Source organism: Meriones unguiculatus, chromosome 2 (genome assembly GCF_030254825.1).
Source record: "Meriones unguiculatus strain TT.TT164.6M chromosome 2, Bangor_MerUng_6.1, whole genome shotgun sequence".
NCBI lineage: Eukaryota > Metazoa > Chordata > Mammalia > Rodentia > Muridae > Meriones > Meriones unguiculatus.
The window spans coordinates 18,224,833-18,241,594 of NC_083350.1; the positions used below are offsets into that span (position 1 = coordinate 18,224,833).

Here is a 16,762-nt window from a genome sequence, read left to right on the forward strand (position 1 = left end):
TTTTAAACATTTATTATGCTTCCAATACCGCTCCCCTCTTCATATTTGTAATACTTAACATATTTCTTGACATATGTCTGCTATTCCATGAATTTTCACTAAATAAATAAGTGAGTTGTCATAGTAAAACTTTGGCTACTGGTGAAGTGCAGGAAAAGTTTGCCCTGCGTTGCTGGAGAAATACCCTGAAAGCTCAGTGAGGCATCTGACACCCAATGCTACTTAAGAGGCTTAGAGAGAGGAAAACAAGTTCTCTAGTCTAAGAGCTTACTCATTTAAAGAGGTGAGAAGGACTCCGTAGAAAAGTGAGGGGAACTCTGAAGAGGAAGCACATTTTAAGCAAACAGGATTTTGCATTGTGAGGAAGGGCTAAATGCATGTTAGTTCTTTACTTGGTAGAAACATCAAATTTAAAATATAAGCAAACAAAAGTAAATAAATGACCCGGCAGGCAGTAATTTACATGTATTATATTTGCTGTTCAAATACAAACAACCCCAGCCCTCATAAGGTCTCTCCTTCAGTCGTCCTGGGAAGTTCACAGGAAGTGGGCACCTCCAGCTGGGCTGCTGAGCCACACTGCAGAAGGAGTTCACCAGGCCTGTCTGCATTTATCTCATAAAGATTCTACTGCAGAAACCAGGGAACTGAGCTCTTCCATAGCTTCAGCCATTAAGATAGGGAGACAACAGATGGGCAGAAGGTCAGGGTGACAGCGGCCCTTTGTAGAGTTCGAAGACAAATTTCAGAAACTTTAGTTCTGAGCACCTGCTGGGTTTATGGCACACCTGCTTCTGTGCAGGTGGAAAGGCTGGAGAGGAAAATCTCTGAGCAGAAGGCCCCTCTCTTGTAACAAAAAGAAAAAAATAAAAGACATGGTGGGAAGAGGAGTGAGACAGCCACTGGGAAAACGCGCACAAACAGGAAACGAACTTGGTTAGAAGAGCATCAGGATCTCCCTGGCCTCCAGCGGATCAGCTGAGAGCTGCAGAGGAAAGGCCTGACTCTATGCTGTCTGCGTTTATCAAGAATCCTAACTTCTTCCCTGTTGAGTTCATGATTCGCAACCAACAAAAAGCTGCTGCCTTCCCCCAGATTTGTAACTTTTTAAATCTAGGGGAGACTAGGGACATAGGCTGTGATGCCATAGAGTGGTAGGGGTTGGTAAATGAACGGTTGAACAAGGCATATATTTAAGCATGAGGCCAAAAAAATTCTAGATTTACTATTGGTTTCATAAACTAAATAAAAATGCTGGATATCTGTATGTTTTTCTGAAAAAGAGTCTCAATTGTAGGCATGTTGACTCAGTATAAGGGGCCCTGAAACTCAGCCAATTTTTATTCGTGCTTTAGCCTCCTAAATGTTGGGAGTAGAAGCCTGACCCATTTCACCTTGCTTTCCACACAAAAAAAGAAAAGATTTTAAGATTTTGCTTGCTTGCATGCGTGCATGTATGTGTGCATGTGTCTGTATCTTAGGCTGTGTGCGGGTCTCTAGGGAAGCCAGAGAGAGCATCAGAAGCCCAAGAGCTGGAATTAAGGCAATTGTGTGCTTCCCTGACTAGGGGAAAGGGAGGAACACCTGGGTCCTGTGGAAGATCAGCAAGTGCATTGAACAACGGAGCCATCTCTCTGGTCCCACTAAAAAGTTTTGATCAATATATTTTTTCCACGGGTCATTTAAATGCTGAGGTACCATGGGGAAGCACATGGTGTCATCCTGAGTGTGGGAACTGGTACTTCCCTAAAGATATCCATGGGGATGCTGAAGTGATTTAGCACTTTAGTCTGAGAGACAACACGGTGATCCTTCTGACTTTAACAATGGGAGGAATCTTCCATAACAGCACCAGGGCTACATAGACAGTGTATAGTTCCGTGAGCATCTCGGGTCTGTTGAGAAGGGTAGTTTAGGGCAATGGATTTATATAATGGAAGCCAATAATTATTGCCTCAGACACCAGAAAGCTACCTGGGACTTAAGTTCAACCACTGTTTGAGACCATGTGGGGCTGCCACCATGATTCCATCCAGGGAGCTGCTGAGAAGGCGTTTGAGCAGTAAACACACCTTATTTCTCTGCTAAACCACAAAGCAGCTATTAAGTCTCAGAGTTCTTTGTCTCCTGTCCTCATCAGCATACTTCAGAAAGGCAGAGAAGAATGCTGAGAAATTTCAATAAATTGTACCGCTGAACATTAATTGGAAAATATTTGCAAAGCTTTTAAGTCGGTAATTGGAAAGGCAAAGTCATTTCTAATAGTTTTGCATAGGTTGCAATTTTTAAATTACAATTAGCTTGTTCGGGGCACAGTGAAAGTGCTTGCTGCGTGGACATGGGGACTTGAGTTGGACCCCTAACATCCATATAGAACCCAAGCACTTTAGTTCAAGCCCTGGGAGGGCCAAATGGACACAGCCCTGGAGATTGTTGGCAAACAAGCCTAGCCTAATTGGTGATTACCGGGACCTTGGTGCAAAAACAAGGTAGACTGCGCTTGATGAATACTAACGCCAATGGTGGACTTTCCGCCTCCCTGTGCACACCTACACACACACGAGATTAGTTTGACTTGGTTACTTAACAAACACTGCTACTCAGTTCTCCCACTACAGCGCACATGCACATCAACCCACCGCTTCCCAAGAAAACATTATTTACAAAACAGGTTACGGTAGACTTAGCCATTGAGCCACAGATGTATGGCTCCCTGCTGGAGAGAATGGCTAGTGTGAGCACCATGATCCTTTATTTTCTACAATGAGAGTGTTTGAGCCCCAGTAACCTCAAGAGGTGATATTCACTGAAAAAGGTATTACATTTAAGGTAGCTAAAATCTTACTGAAGGAAATAAAAAAAAAAGTTTGAAATACGTTTCAAGACAAGGGATCTTTCTCTTCTAATTTCAAAAGACATCTTTGGATACAGATGCTCAGTGACTCCAAGGCAAAGTGTTTTATTCACTCAGGAACGTCCTCATGTGGCCTTTTGTTTTCAAACAGCAAGTGTCCCAATTGCACATTAAATTATACAGCTGAGCCATAGACTTTCCTCTAAGCTCTGTTCTTAGCTGTTGGCACAAATTCTGGCCTTTTTATTTCTATCTGCCCTTTCAAAGCTACTGGTTCATTTATCTCTGAAACAGATGTTGCAGTCAGGTACCTTATGCCTACCTCCAAAGATTGGCATATGGCTGCCTCTAACCCATTGTCACCTTGTGTATGAATCTCCAGCTGCTGAAGCTGGAGAAGGGCTTCTGGCAGGCTGCTGGAACCCTGGGGATTCAGCATAGCATCTCCTAGAAATGTGCTGAGGCTCTGGGGGAGAAGAGGAAAGACAGCCAGGACAAGACTGCCAATTTTGGGGTTTCATCTGATTCCTCCTGGGAGTCCTTTTGTTTCTTTGCTCTGCTTGCGACCTGAGCTGACTGAGGAAAGAGAGGACACACCTTGGGACCGAAGCACTCACATCTGCTCTCTCACTTTGTTACATAGGAAACGGACCACCCACAGTGTGAGCAAGAGGAAGGGCAGTCAGAAGGACCTCAGACCTCCTGATCTTTGGATACATCATGAAGAAATGGAAATGAAAAATATCGAGAAGCCCGCAGGAACCGACCCCGCAGGAAGGGACTCCCCCATCCAGAGCTGCCAAGACCTCACACCAGTCAGCCACAGCCAGTCAGAATCCCAGATGGGAAGCAAAAGTGCCTCCCATTCAGGTAACAATGTGCGCCCTGGCATCAGAGAAGCCCACTGGGGGATTCTGCTCTCTTTCTGTGGTCGCGATATATTCTGCTACTTTGCATACCGTTTTGTGTCATTTATCAATTAAAACCAGCTGATGAAAATTTCCTGACACATCTGTGCCCTCCATCATCCCATTGCCTGCCTTCTCCGATTACAACAATTCTGGAAGGCTTTTATAGTTTAGCAATAATGCAGCTGGGAAATATTGGCATGAAAAACCTAACTGAAATGATCATATTTGCTTATCTTGTATAAAACTGTTGTTAATGCAATACAGTGTGAGGCTAGCCATACTTTTTCCTACTTCTCAGTCTCTGTAGATCATTAAAAGATGATTCTAAAGTTCATGTCAATTCACTGTTTGAAAAAAAAATAGCATTAGGAGTACGTAAAGAATAAAAACTATCATTACTTTGATATTAATTAACATGGAGATCAACTGTCATCTCCAGTCACTCTAAGATGTGATCCTCACCGGACACAGTCGTTTGAAAGCTGTTAGTATGCAGAGGCAAATAAAGGAAGTGCCAGTTGCTCAATAGACTGCAGCATAATAACTGATGTCCAGCGATCATTAAGAACTCAGTAAAGTGGTTCTTAAATACACTGTTTTCTGGGGGTCATTGTATCTGATCTTTATTTACTAAAAGTATAATAGCAGGTAGGATGATCAACAGAAAAGCATTGAATCTACTTGCTAAATTAATGGCCACACTTCTTAACTTAAATTGAAAGTCTTTGTCATGTTAATGTGCAAATGGCTTACTATACTTTGTCATTTCAAGAATTCTAAAACAAGGATTTTAGTCAGTGATTTTTTTTCCCAGCATTGGTTGGATGCTCCTCTTCTAGTCTTTGAATGGCATCTCTGGCCGATTTAAAGGCATCCTACTTATATTGAAAACTGTAATCTAGAATGTGTCCTCTTTCCTCATTGCTGACTAGACTTTTGAATACGGACACTGGGCTTTATAATACATTCTTCGACCCTCTAGTATCTTCAAGAAGACTGGAACGTAAAAAAGGTGCTGGAAGGTCTTAGTCTGTTCAGAATCACCTTTACGCATTTCCATGCTTGTTAGCCAGGTTTCTATTAATATAGAGGAAATACCTGCAATAACTGAACTATGAAGAGGAAAGACTCTCTCACTTATAATTTCAGAGCTTTCAGTCTCTGGTAGCCTGGCCCTATTGCTTTGGGTCCACAAAAGCATCATCAGTCATTGTGGGAGTACATGAGAGAAGAGTTTGGCTCACCTAATGCCAGACAGGAAGATGAGAAAAGCCAAGAAGAGAGTGGCTTCCCAAGTTCTCCTCTAAAGTTACATTTCCAACCACTTCACTTCCTTTTAAATGTTTTCTCACACCTCTGTAGCCCCACCAGCTGGCAGCCACGTCTTTAATACCTTTGAGTAACACTTAAGAGCCAACCCACAGAGCACCCCCTTTCCATTCACGGGGGCACACAAGAGAAAGGAGATCCCATAAAAAAGAAGAATAATCAAAAGGACTCCTGGAAATCTTCACAGCTTTTCTCTTTGGAGATCTCCTAAGTAGCGTCCATATTTGCTGCATCTCTCTTGATACACAAATATTAGTTCTTTACAGACACTTGTGGAATTCCTCCATTTCACAACTCTATCAGCTTATGGCTCGCCCTGCCAACTCGTGTGTCCCTTCTGCCTGAAAGTATCTAGGCCGTTTCTGTAAGAGGACTCAAACCTGAGTGACATCCTGTATGCCACAAGAAGTTCCAACGTCCTTGCCAAGACCAAACCGTAAGAGAGCTTACAGTTCTGTGGACCTTGTCCCTTCTGTTGCCCCTCACTCTGTTTAGACAGACACATGAGAGGTCAGCAAGCTCACTGCTAGGAAAGGCTTCCCGCCATCTGTAGAATGAAAGGAAAAATAATTTTCTTGCAGGAACCCCTATACTTTTCAAAGGATTCTTCCTGCAGCTTAATTCTAGACTGGGCACCAGGGACAGCAGAATGCCTTTGCATCCCAGTGCAAGGGGCAGGGGTTGCCTCTGTGTCTAAAGAAGGCTTCTCAAGGACTTCCAGTGTACCACTACCCCCCTTATCTCTTTACTGAGAGGACCCTTGGAGCAGTTAGACTAGTTCTATGCCTCTCAATAAGAGCAGAGGGAGTCTTGACCCCAGCAGTGACTGTTTGTTTCAGAACCAGAGAGAACACGGTGTCTGTTTGTCCTCAACATAAGGACAGCATTGCTTACAGGGAAAGGAACTCTGGACTTCTTTCTTTGCTTTTCCTTTTTAATGTTTTGTTTGTTTGTTTGAGAATGGGTTTCATGTTTGCCAAGCATGCCTCAAAGTCCCAGCGTAGCCAGTGGACCTGTTTCCTCTAATTCCTCAGTGCTGGGGGAAAGCGCTGTCCTGGGTTTATGCTAAAGTTTCTGATAACCACGTGAGGAAAGGACTGTAGTTTATACTGTAAGTTACATAGTCAAGACTTTGTTTCAAAGTTAGTAGAGTAGGTTAGTATAGTCAGTTTGTACAGTTTGTATGTACAGTTAGTTAATACGTAGTATAGTAGCACATAGTCAGCACCATGGTTTCATGGTCAGAGCTGTAGGTTTCAGAGTCTGTGCTCTAGTTTTCCTGGTCAGTACTTAGTTTACATAGTCAGTACTTCAAGTCACATAGTCAGTACTGTAGGTTACACAGTCACTGCAGTAGTTCAGTGGTTCTCAGGTTTCCTAGTGCCGAGACCCTTTAATACAGTTTCTCATGTTGTGGTGACGCTCCAACAATACAATCATTTCATCACTACTTCATTAACTGTAACTTTTCTACTGTATTGAATCGTAATGTGAATATCAGGTACGCAGGGCATCTGATATGTGACCCCACCCCATAAATGGTCATGACCCACAAGTTGGGAACCACCATGTAGTTCACATGGTCAGTGTCATGGGTTACGTGACACTGTAATTTACTGTTGTCATTTCTATGGCTGGTACTGTAGGTTACATAGTCAGTACAGTGGGGACACAGTATTGGATCTTACACAGGTAGTACTATGGTTAATCCTGGGTTTGAGTGTTGGACTGAAAATCCTCCAACCCTCAAATCTGTGCTAAAAGTACAAATTTTCAATGATTTGTTCTAGTAATTTTATAGAAGATGTTAGTTTCTTCTCTGCGCATAAAATTAATTCTGAATAAACTCAAAAATCGTACACAATATTTGCATTTCAGCTACAAGAAGAGAAGTGAATTTGCCACCAGCTGAATTAATATAGAGTGTTTTTCATTAAATAACAATTTTCATTTGTTTCCTTTCTCATTTCTTCTATCCCTTGTACCCTTGTCCATAGTTGGCTTAAACAAAACTGCTTTTCCCACAACCACACACGCAGAATGTCCTAGTAATGTGCTTTATAGTAACCACTATGGCAGAAGTCATGATGCAGTGATGGCTCTCTCCTCCACATAACGGGCTTCAAGGTTTTCTCCTCTCCTTAAAAGAGAAAGAAAGTCAATAGTTTGGATCTGCTTTATCTCCATATTTATACACAGAATTTGCTTTCTAGAAATGCAACCCACTACAACTCCCAGCCGGAAAATCCTTAGAATTGATCTTGAATTTTCATATCTCATGCATACAAAAGTATATTTCAACATTGGCACATTTGTTTATTTGATTTTTAGAAAGAACACTAAGCTTATCGAAAAACCTCATTTAAAACTTAACTTTTATCTTTTGGTTTTAATTATATACATGTTAACTGAAGGTTTTATGTAAATTTTCCAACCCTGTTTGGACCAAAGCTGAATAATATATACACTATCCTCCTTAGAATGCCCAGACATTGTTACCTGCTTTGGGCTGGATAGGTAGGTGCTGGTCAAGTGTCTTGTTGCTTGTTCTATGCTTGGTAGCTGGTGACCGGGGGAAGTGCTGGGAAGCTAAGAAGTGTGGTCTAGCAGAACGATGTCTTTGTTCATTAGAAAAATGCTCTCCAAGGCTAAGTTGGGATCTAGGCCCTTCCTCTTTTTCTCCCCTTCCACTGTGGTTTATGTCACCACCTGCTTTAGAAATAGTGTTCTGCCTCTCCACAGTGCAAACACAACAGGGAAATTAATTACAGACTCAAACCTCCAAAGCTGTAAGACTATTAACTTTTCTCTTTGTAAGTTGATTATCTGAGGTATTTGTTACAGTGGTAGAAAGCTAACACACTCTAAACAGAAAAACAAAACAAACAAACAAACAAAAAACCCTATGCTTCAAAAATTGTAGCGCAAACAGATTTTGGTAAAGTTCTCAGTATGCAAATATAATCCTAAACAGCTCATTTATAGAATTAAAATGTAGCTTCAAAATCTGAAATATAAAATCACCGACACCTAACAACATTGAATGGTTTATCTGAAAACCAGGGAATTGTTTGCTTCTGAATCTAGAATTACTTTTTTATTATTTACTTATTTATTCATTCATTTATTTATTTGTGAGAATTAAGATGCGTAGTAGATACTTTTCTTGTTTTTAGTACCACTTATTAAACATTATTTTAAATACTAAATAGGAGAAAATAATTTAATTGATTTTGTATATTTCCTATTGCTTATTCTTCTTCCAATTTTTGGGAGATTCCTGTATTATTTATATTGATTTATAGAAAATGAATTGCCATTCCATCAGCATTAAAGTGCCAGGAAGAAAATAATTTCTTTTTATCACAAAATTAATTTATTTTATCATAAAATAATCTGACTTCACAATTAATTTTAAAGTACAGTTTACTATGGCAACTTCTTCATCACCGGCTCACTTGAGACTTGACAGTTTTGTTACTTAATCTTTCAGCATCAGAAAGCTCTAACATTTCTTTGGCCTCTCTGGTTGCTGATGGGAATCCCACTCTCATTCACAGCTCATCACTATACATGAACTAGGTTGCTTTTTCTCACTGCCTCAAAATATGGTGTTATTGTCTCTGATTTTTCAAGAGTGTATCAGCGATGTGTCTGGCATAGATTTTGCTATAAATTTTTATATTTTTCAAAATTCTAGATATAATGTCTGTTGCTAAATTTGGGAAATTTTTCCCTTTAGATATTTGTCAGCTTCATACTTCTCTTCACCTTTTATTGCATTTTTACAATTTTTGAGGGATTTTTTGTTTTTGTTTTTTTTTTTTTTGTTTGTTTGTTTGTTTTTCAAGATAGGATTCTCTGTGTAATCTTTGCTGTCCTAGGCTTGTCTGACAACCAGGCTGGTCTTGAACTCACAGAAATTTGCCTGCCTCTGCCTTCCTGAGTGCTGGAATTGCAGGTGTGCACAGCCACACCCAGATATTTTTTTATTGAATTTTTAGATACCAGATTTTCTCCAGGGGACAGGTAGTTCCTTTTCCATTATTTCCTAGAATTAATGTTTTTTGCGTGCACCAACAGCCCTCAACATATGCACTTGGCACTTTTGGTAAAAGTCATGTGGCTGTAACTGTGTGGGTTTATTTATGGGTCCTGCATTCTAGTCTGCATATTTGTTTTTTCTGCTGATAGCACAGGCCAGGGAGTTTTCCCTACTGTGGCTCTGAGGCGTACTTTCAGGTCAGGTGTGATGATGCCTCCAGCTTTGTACTTTTTATTATTTTTTTTTCTCTTTTTTATTTTATTTTTTAAATATTAGTTACAATTGATTAAGTTTATATCCCAGTTGTAGCCACTCCCTCATTCCTTCCCAATTGCACCCTTCCTCTCTCATCTCCTCCCTGTCCCTTTCCAAGTCCACAGATAGGGGAGGTCTCCTCCCCTTCCATCTGACCCTAGTTTATCAGGTTTCTTCAGAACTGGCTGCAATGCCCACCTCTGTGGCCTAACAAGGCTGCTCCTCTCTCAGGAGGAGCGGGGAGAGAAGGTCAAAGAGCCTGCCATTAAGTTCATGTCAGAAATAGTCCCTGTTCCCCTTACTAGGGTACCCACTTGGATACTGAGCTACTGTGGGCTACATGCTAGCAGGGGTTCTAGGTTATAGCAATACATGGTCCTTGGTTGGAGAAACAGACTCATAAAAGACCCCTGTACCCAGATATATTAGGTCCTTGTGGAGCTCCTGTCCTCTCCAGGTCATACTAACTCCTCCTTCTTTCATATGATTCCCTGCACTCTGCCCAAGGTTTGGTTATGAGTCTCAGCATATGCTTTGATACACTGCTAGGTAGAGTCTTTCAGAGGTCCTCTGTGGTAGGCTCCTGTCCTGTTCCTTGTTTTCTCCTACTTCCAATGTCCATCCCATTTGTCTTTCTAAGTGAGGACTGATCATCTTACCCCAGGCCCTCTTTCTTGTTTATCTTCTTTAGGTATATAGCTTTTAGTGTGTTTATCCTATCTTATAGGTCTAGTACCTACTTATATGTGAGTATATACCATATGTGTCTTTCTGCTTCTGGTTGCTCTTAGATCATGGTACTTTTATCAAATCTACGAGATTTTCTGGTACAGTAGAGTCTTTTAAGTATAAAATCAAATCACTTACGTATAGGATCTTTTTTGACTTAGAAGGTATATTTGTTTGCATATTTTTTTTCATCATTAATTAATTTATTTTTTAGGTCAAGACACTGAGGAAGCAGGGAGCTCCATGTCCACTCTGGAGAGGTCCCTTGCAGCACGCCGGGCTACCAGGGCCAAGCTCATGATTCCCATGGAGGCCCAGGCCAACAATCCTGGTGAGTATAATTTGGTGTCAAAATGTAAAAGAAATTAAAATGCTTTCAGATTGCCTTGTTTCTATAAATATGAAATCACCTGAAATAATTACCTTTTATGTGATTGTTACAAGTGATTAAGAATAACTGAAGATTATCACAAGCCCTATCATTTATAATTATCAGTCATGGTCATTACTCTGTAATTATATCTTTGAATCATCACTGTTAATAAACAGAGAGCTACAACTCCAGAAATCATTTTCAATAATAAGAATTTCTGTTTTAAGAAGGACATTTGAAATGTCCGTTGATGTCATTGATCTGATTCGATCATCATCACCATAGCTTAATTTTTCCTGCTTTCCTGTGTCCAATCTTCATGATTTCACAACCTAGCTCTACTGAATCACGTGTAATCAGACAGCTACTTAGTAACCCTCCTTCTTGGAGGGTTCCATATCCCTCCTACCTTCACTGAGGAAATTGGCGTCTGGGGATCACTTCCTTTCCAATTACCTCCATGATCAATCTTGGTAATTACACTGTTCGTGCAGATAATCCATTTGATTCCCTGAACTGTTAGCTCTTTATGGTACCTGCAATGATACTGGCTCCTTCCCACCTCAATTCATCAATTCCATGTCACACTAAAGCAACTCATGGTTTCAGTTTCCATCATTCTTCTTTCTATCTCCTTATTAATATTTTTTCTCACATATTTTATTGCCCCATGCCAATAGCGTGTGCATATGAGACTGCCAGTCCATTAACTCCCCCACAATCTCTCTGCACCCATCTCCCATAGTCCTCATTGTTCCTTTGTTTTATTCATTTTACACCTCATCTGCTTTGCTCCTCCTTCCCAACTTTATTCATTCAAAAAGAAACACAAGTGCAGCCACAGTCAAATTAGTAATGCCACCAATTCATACCTCAGCCCTTAGCTATAGAATGTGTCTGGAGAACAATGCCCAGCTGCCTTCTGGGTATGTTGGATCACAAGTCTGAGATTAGCACTCATCTGGAAATGCTACTGCATTTCTTCAACAGTTTGTTATTTCATATGTTAAGATGAATGTCACACTCAGTCTGATTTTTCTGAGTTAGATACCTGCTCATCAGTCTTAACTATTCTTAACTATTTAATATTCCTTAGACTTAGGGGTGTTGTTCAGAATATCTGCCTAACAGGCATAGAGGTTTGGCTTCAGTCACCAACACCATAACCCAAGAATGGAAATAATAACTATCACCACCATTGTCTTGTTCTTATATCACCAAAGAAAGAACTGTTGAGAAAATGACACTCCTGTCATTGTGCCCATTCCCACTGGTGTGCTTATGTGACTATCTGAGGATTGTGTGGCTAGCCCCATCTCTCCTGCGTGACTTTACTCTGCTTATCTCTTTCCCATCAACTTTCCTCCTTACTATTCTTTGCAGTGGGCGTGTAAACATTTACTTTTTGTCCTAACCCATATTGTTTTCACCACCAATGAATATTCCAGCACTCACTTGGACAGAAGATATAAAAGTATCCTTATATTTTTCTTTCTGATGCTTTGATTGTGTCTTCATAACTCATTCTTTACTGAAACTGTAGTATCTGCAGTGTTACTTTTCTTTTATTGTGATCAAACCAGGTGATGAGGAGCAACTTATAGAAGGAAGAGTTTATTTGTGCTTATCATTCCAGGGTGAGAGTCCATAGTGGCCAGGGAGGCATAGCCACAAGTGGTCTGAGTAGGAGGCTGAAAGATCATATGTCCATTGACACACACAAAACACAGTGAGCAAAATGGAAGCAGAAAGAATCCACGAACTCACAGCCTGTCACATGCTTCCCCCAGGAAGTCAGACCCCTCAAACTTCCTAAATAGCACCCACAAAAGGCAACAAAGTGTTCAAACGCCTTTGGAGAATATTGCTCATTTAAACTACCACAGTGGCCATATTTCATATATTTCATATGGCCATATTGGCAGTTTATCAAGGCTATCTTACCAAATACTCAACTCTCAGCTAAATATGGCTTAAATTCCTGTGTTGGGTTGGGGAGGACAGGGAGAATGGGAGACGAAACAACAGAAAACACAAAAATATACATACACACACAGAGATGATTTTCTCCTTGATTTGTAGTATGTTGAATCTATCTAGGTTTCTTCTTCCTTACCATTGGCCAACCCTTCTCATCTTCCTTCCTCTTCTTCCTGACTTCTAAGACTCAGAGTGAGATAGGGCTTCTATTTAGAGCAGCTGGCTCTATTTATGACAATAACCACTGAAATAACAGTGCCTACGGCCATAATGTGATACAAATGTGGATGATCCTAAATTCTATCTCCACCCTCATCTCTTCCCAGAACCCACCTGGACTTTCTTATCAACTGTGCACTCAGCTTCTCCAGATAGCTAATAGATCCCTTAGCTGTGATCAAATCTGTGACTTCAGTTTTCAGTAATTCCCTTTCGACATCTGAAGAATGGATTGTGGAGCAGTTTTATCTTCTGGTTTCCAGAAATGGCAGCGCTGTCCATTATTTACTCTCACCAGAAACGCTACTTTCAAGCTTCTATTTTGTTTCTGATTTTTTGTGTTGTTTTTTAAAAATTATTTTTATTAATTACAGTTTATTCACTCTGTATCCCCCTATACCTCCCTTCTTCCCTCCCAATCTCACCTTCCCTCTTCCCCACCTGTGCCCCTCCCCAGTCCACTGATAAGGGAGGTCCTCCTGCCCTTCCCTCTGATCCTAGTCTGTCAGGTCTCATCAGGAGTGGCTGCAATGTTTCTTCTGTGGCCTGGTAAGGCTGCTCCCTCCTCAGGGGAAGGTAATCAAAGAGCAGGCCAATCAGTGTGACAAACTCATCAATGTATCAGATCAGAGAGTGTTCCTACCTGTTAGACCTTAAGCTCTCGCCAAGCAAGACTGATGGCTAACCCAGCAGAGAGCTACACCCAACAAAGTTTTATGTGCTTTCAAACATCAGAACAGATATGGATGATGTGATAAATGCCTTTCAAGGCACTTCAACTAGAAATGATGGCTCAGTTTTTCATATTTGAACAGCAGTGTTTATAACACTTTGTGACACTATTACAAGGAGTTCTACCATCTATGCTTAGGTATTCAAGTCAAAATTCTCTCTTCTTAAACACTTTGTGAGTAATTTCGCAATAGGGAAGCAATGTGCCTAGTTCATCTTCATATTCACATATTGTATGGCCTAGCACCTTGCAAAAATTGGCGCTCACTAAATATTTGTCACCTTAATGACTGAAAATTTATGTGAATTAAAATAATGCTACCCTTGTGCTTGTGACAGATTAGTGTTTGAGGTCTCATTTTTTTTTTTTTAATCAAGAATAAAGAGAAGATCTGGTAAATTTTCCGGTGTATTAAAGTCATTTGAAATTGTTTCTACCTATGAATAAATGGAGTTTTAAAGGAAGGTAAATCAAATGAAATTAATAAATATTAAGAACTTTTGATTGTTACTCACATGGTAAAGGCTTAATAATTATAGTTTTATTTAGTCCTCATAGTATTATCATGGGTTGAGACTGTCCTGGCTGCACACAGTGGCAATAGCCCTGGACTGCTTGAGGGCCATCCTCTGGTACAGAACTGTAAATGATCCGAATCTCTAGGATACAATGATTCTTCCCAGATAAAGATGGCTTTCATGACTGGCACTAACAACCTCCTTTTGAAAAAAAATAAATAAATAGTTTTTTTAAAGTATCATATCAAGTTTATGAGCATGGAATTGATCCTGGTGTCAATCCTATGCTCATTTTATGAATTTTTTTCTGATTCATGTTCGTATCTAGAATGTTGAGTTTCTCTTTGCCTAATATAACAAATCTTGTCTTATTTTTAGTATTTAATTCTCCACCAATAGGACCCCCACAATGACCCACAACTGACTTTGCTATTATTATTTTAATTTTCTAATGTTTCATATACCTAGTTTCAAGCTACTAAATAGTTCAAAATTTTATTAAGATGTATTGGTCAATTTATTCCATTCGGGGGTACATTCAACTTTTGTAGATAAGTACAAATAAGATAATTTTGTATAAATGCATGTATATGGTTATCAAAGATGGTTTTCTTCTGCAGCGCATTTGTTACCATGAACAAATGTGCTACAATGTATTCATATCACCCAATAACAGCCGTAAATGAATAAAGTGATAAGACTATATGGAGCACTTCAAAGACACGGTGTTTTTGAAGTCATAAAGAAAAACTGAATAGGTGTGCATTGCTCATTTTTTGTAAAGTTTAAAGACAAGGGAAGCGATCTGTGGTCTTAGAGCTCCCAAGGGCAGTCTGCATTGAAAGGAGTTTATGATTGACGGTAAGGAGCAACGCAAAGGCTTCCACTGATATTCTCTTTCTTGTTCTGGATGGCAAAGTAATAGACGTATCAGTTTAGAAAGTCATGAATCACCATGATTAGCATGGTCCAGCTTTTCCGTAGGTAGCTTATACTGTAGTGAGAAATAATGACACAACAGCATAGATATTCTTTTATTTATTTTGTTTTTTTCTTTATTTTTTAATATTAGTTACAATTTATTAACTTTGTATCCCAGCTGTAGCCCCCTCCCTCATTTCCTCCCAATCCCACCCTCCCTCCCTCATCTCCTCCCTGCCTCTTTCCAAGTCCACAGATAGGGGAGGACCTCCTCCCCTTCCATCTTACCCTAGCTTATCAGTTTTCTTCAGGACTGGCTGCAAAGTCCTCCTCTGTGGCCTAGCAAGGCTGCTCCTCCCTCAGGGTGGGGGTAGATCAAAGAGCCTGCCATTGAGTTCATGTCAGAAATAGTCCCTCTTCCCCTTACTAGGTACCCAGTTGGATATTGAGCTACCATGGGCTACATGCTAGCAGGGGTTCTAGATTATATCCATACATGGTCCTTGGTTGGAGAAACAGTCTTATAAAAGACCCCTGTACCCATATAATAAGATAGGATAAACATACTAAAATCTGTACACCTAAAGAAGACAAACAAGAAAGAGGACCTGGGGTAAAATGATCAATCCTCACTTAGAAAGACAAATGGGATGGACATTGGAAGTAGGAGAAAACAAGTAACAGGACAGGAGCCTACCACAGAGGACTTCTGAAAGACTCTACCTAGCAGCATATCAAAGCAGATGCTGAGACTCATAACCAAACCTTCGGCAGAGTTCAGGGAATCATATGAAAAAAGGGGGAGTTAGTAAGACATGGAGAGGACAGGAGCTCCACTAGATATTCTTTTAAATACTGTCACATTGACTCATTACTCATTGCCTGCAAACTTAGCTTTCATGAAGTTATATCCAACAAAAGGAAATTACTTCACTATGTGACCATAGTCAATTTGAGAACAAATTTATAAGCATATGATAAATAAAATATTCTATTTCCATCTACTGTGATTGACAAAAAATATCAGATAACATTATAATGCTAAAATTTGTAAGATGGACCTCTGGCAGAGTTGTGAATTCATTCAGAACAGTACATATATTTACTGGTGGCCCTTCTGCATTTACTTGAATTTATTTAGTTTTAAACTCTGTTACCAAGTTTTTTTTAAAAAAAAAAAAAAACTATAACATTATTCCAATTTCTAGGCATATGCCAAGATGGTTGCTATTCTACTTAGCAAATCTTTTTTTCCTGAGATTACTTTTTTCTCTTCACATTTCTTACCATGTTTATTAGTTACAAATTATTATAAAACACCATTACCAAAATTGACCTATACAAGAGATTTTTTTGCTTACAGATCTAGAGAGAGAGAGAGAGAGAGAGAGAGAGAAAGAGAGAGTCCCTAATGTTAGGTGAGGTATGGCAACAGGATGGGGGAGCAGGAGGCTGAGAAGAAACTTGAAGTGTACAAGACTTCAAGAACTTTCACCCTTACGACATACTTCTTCCACCAAAGCTCCACCTCCTCAAGTTTCTTCTGTGACCTTCCCCGAACAGACGTGCAACATGAAACCAAATGTTTAATCATTAGAGGAAGATTTATCATTCAAACTACCATACCGTGCTGGCAAAAAAAAAAAAAAAAAATACTTATTAGATAAAACAATTTAATCTTATATTGTGTTTAATGTTTTAACAAAAAGTTATAAATAATTGTATTTAATTTTATGGGTGAGCAAAATATACTTATTCCTCAAAAAGTACACCTCTCTTAGTTGAAAATACTAGGTGTCATTATTACAAATTAGCCCCCAAGCAATTATCAGCTTAGTCCACTGGCTACAATGTGAAAACATACTGAATGTTCAAATGGTTGGCTCCCCAGGATC

The 16,762-nt window shown here is 39.8% G+C and overlaps 1 protein-coding gene across 2 annotated transcripts in view; it reads left to right on the forward strand.

Moving 5' to 3' along the window:
• Positions 1-16,762, forward strand: part of Dcc (DCC netrin 1 receptor) — a 1,165,274-nt gene that overhangs the window by 1,096,084 nt on the left and 52,428 nt on the right. For both annotated transcript variants that reach the window (XM_060377064.1, XM_060377065.1), the window contains exons 24-25: positions 3,498-3,724; positions 10,338-10,454. In XM_060377064.1, coding sequence (XP_060233047.1) covers positions 3,498-3,724; positions 10,338-10,454 — 344 coding nt within the window. The remainder of the gene's footprint in view (positions 1-3,497; positions 3,725-10,337; positions 10,455-16,762) is intronic.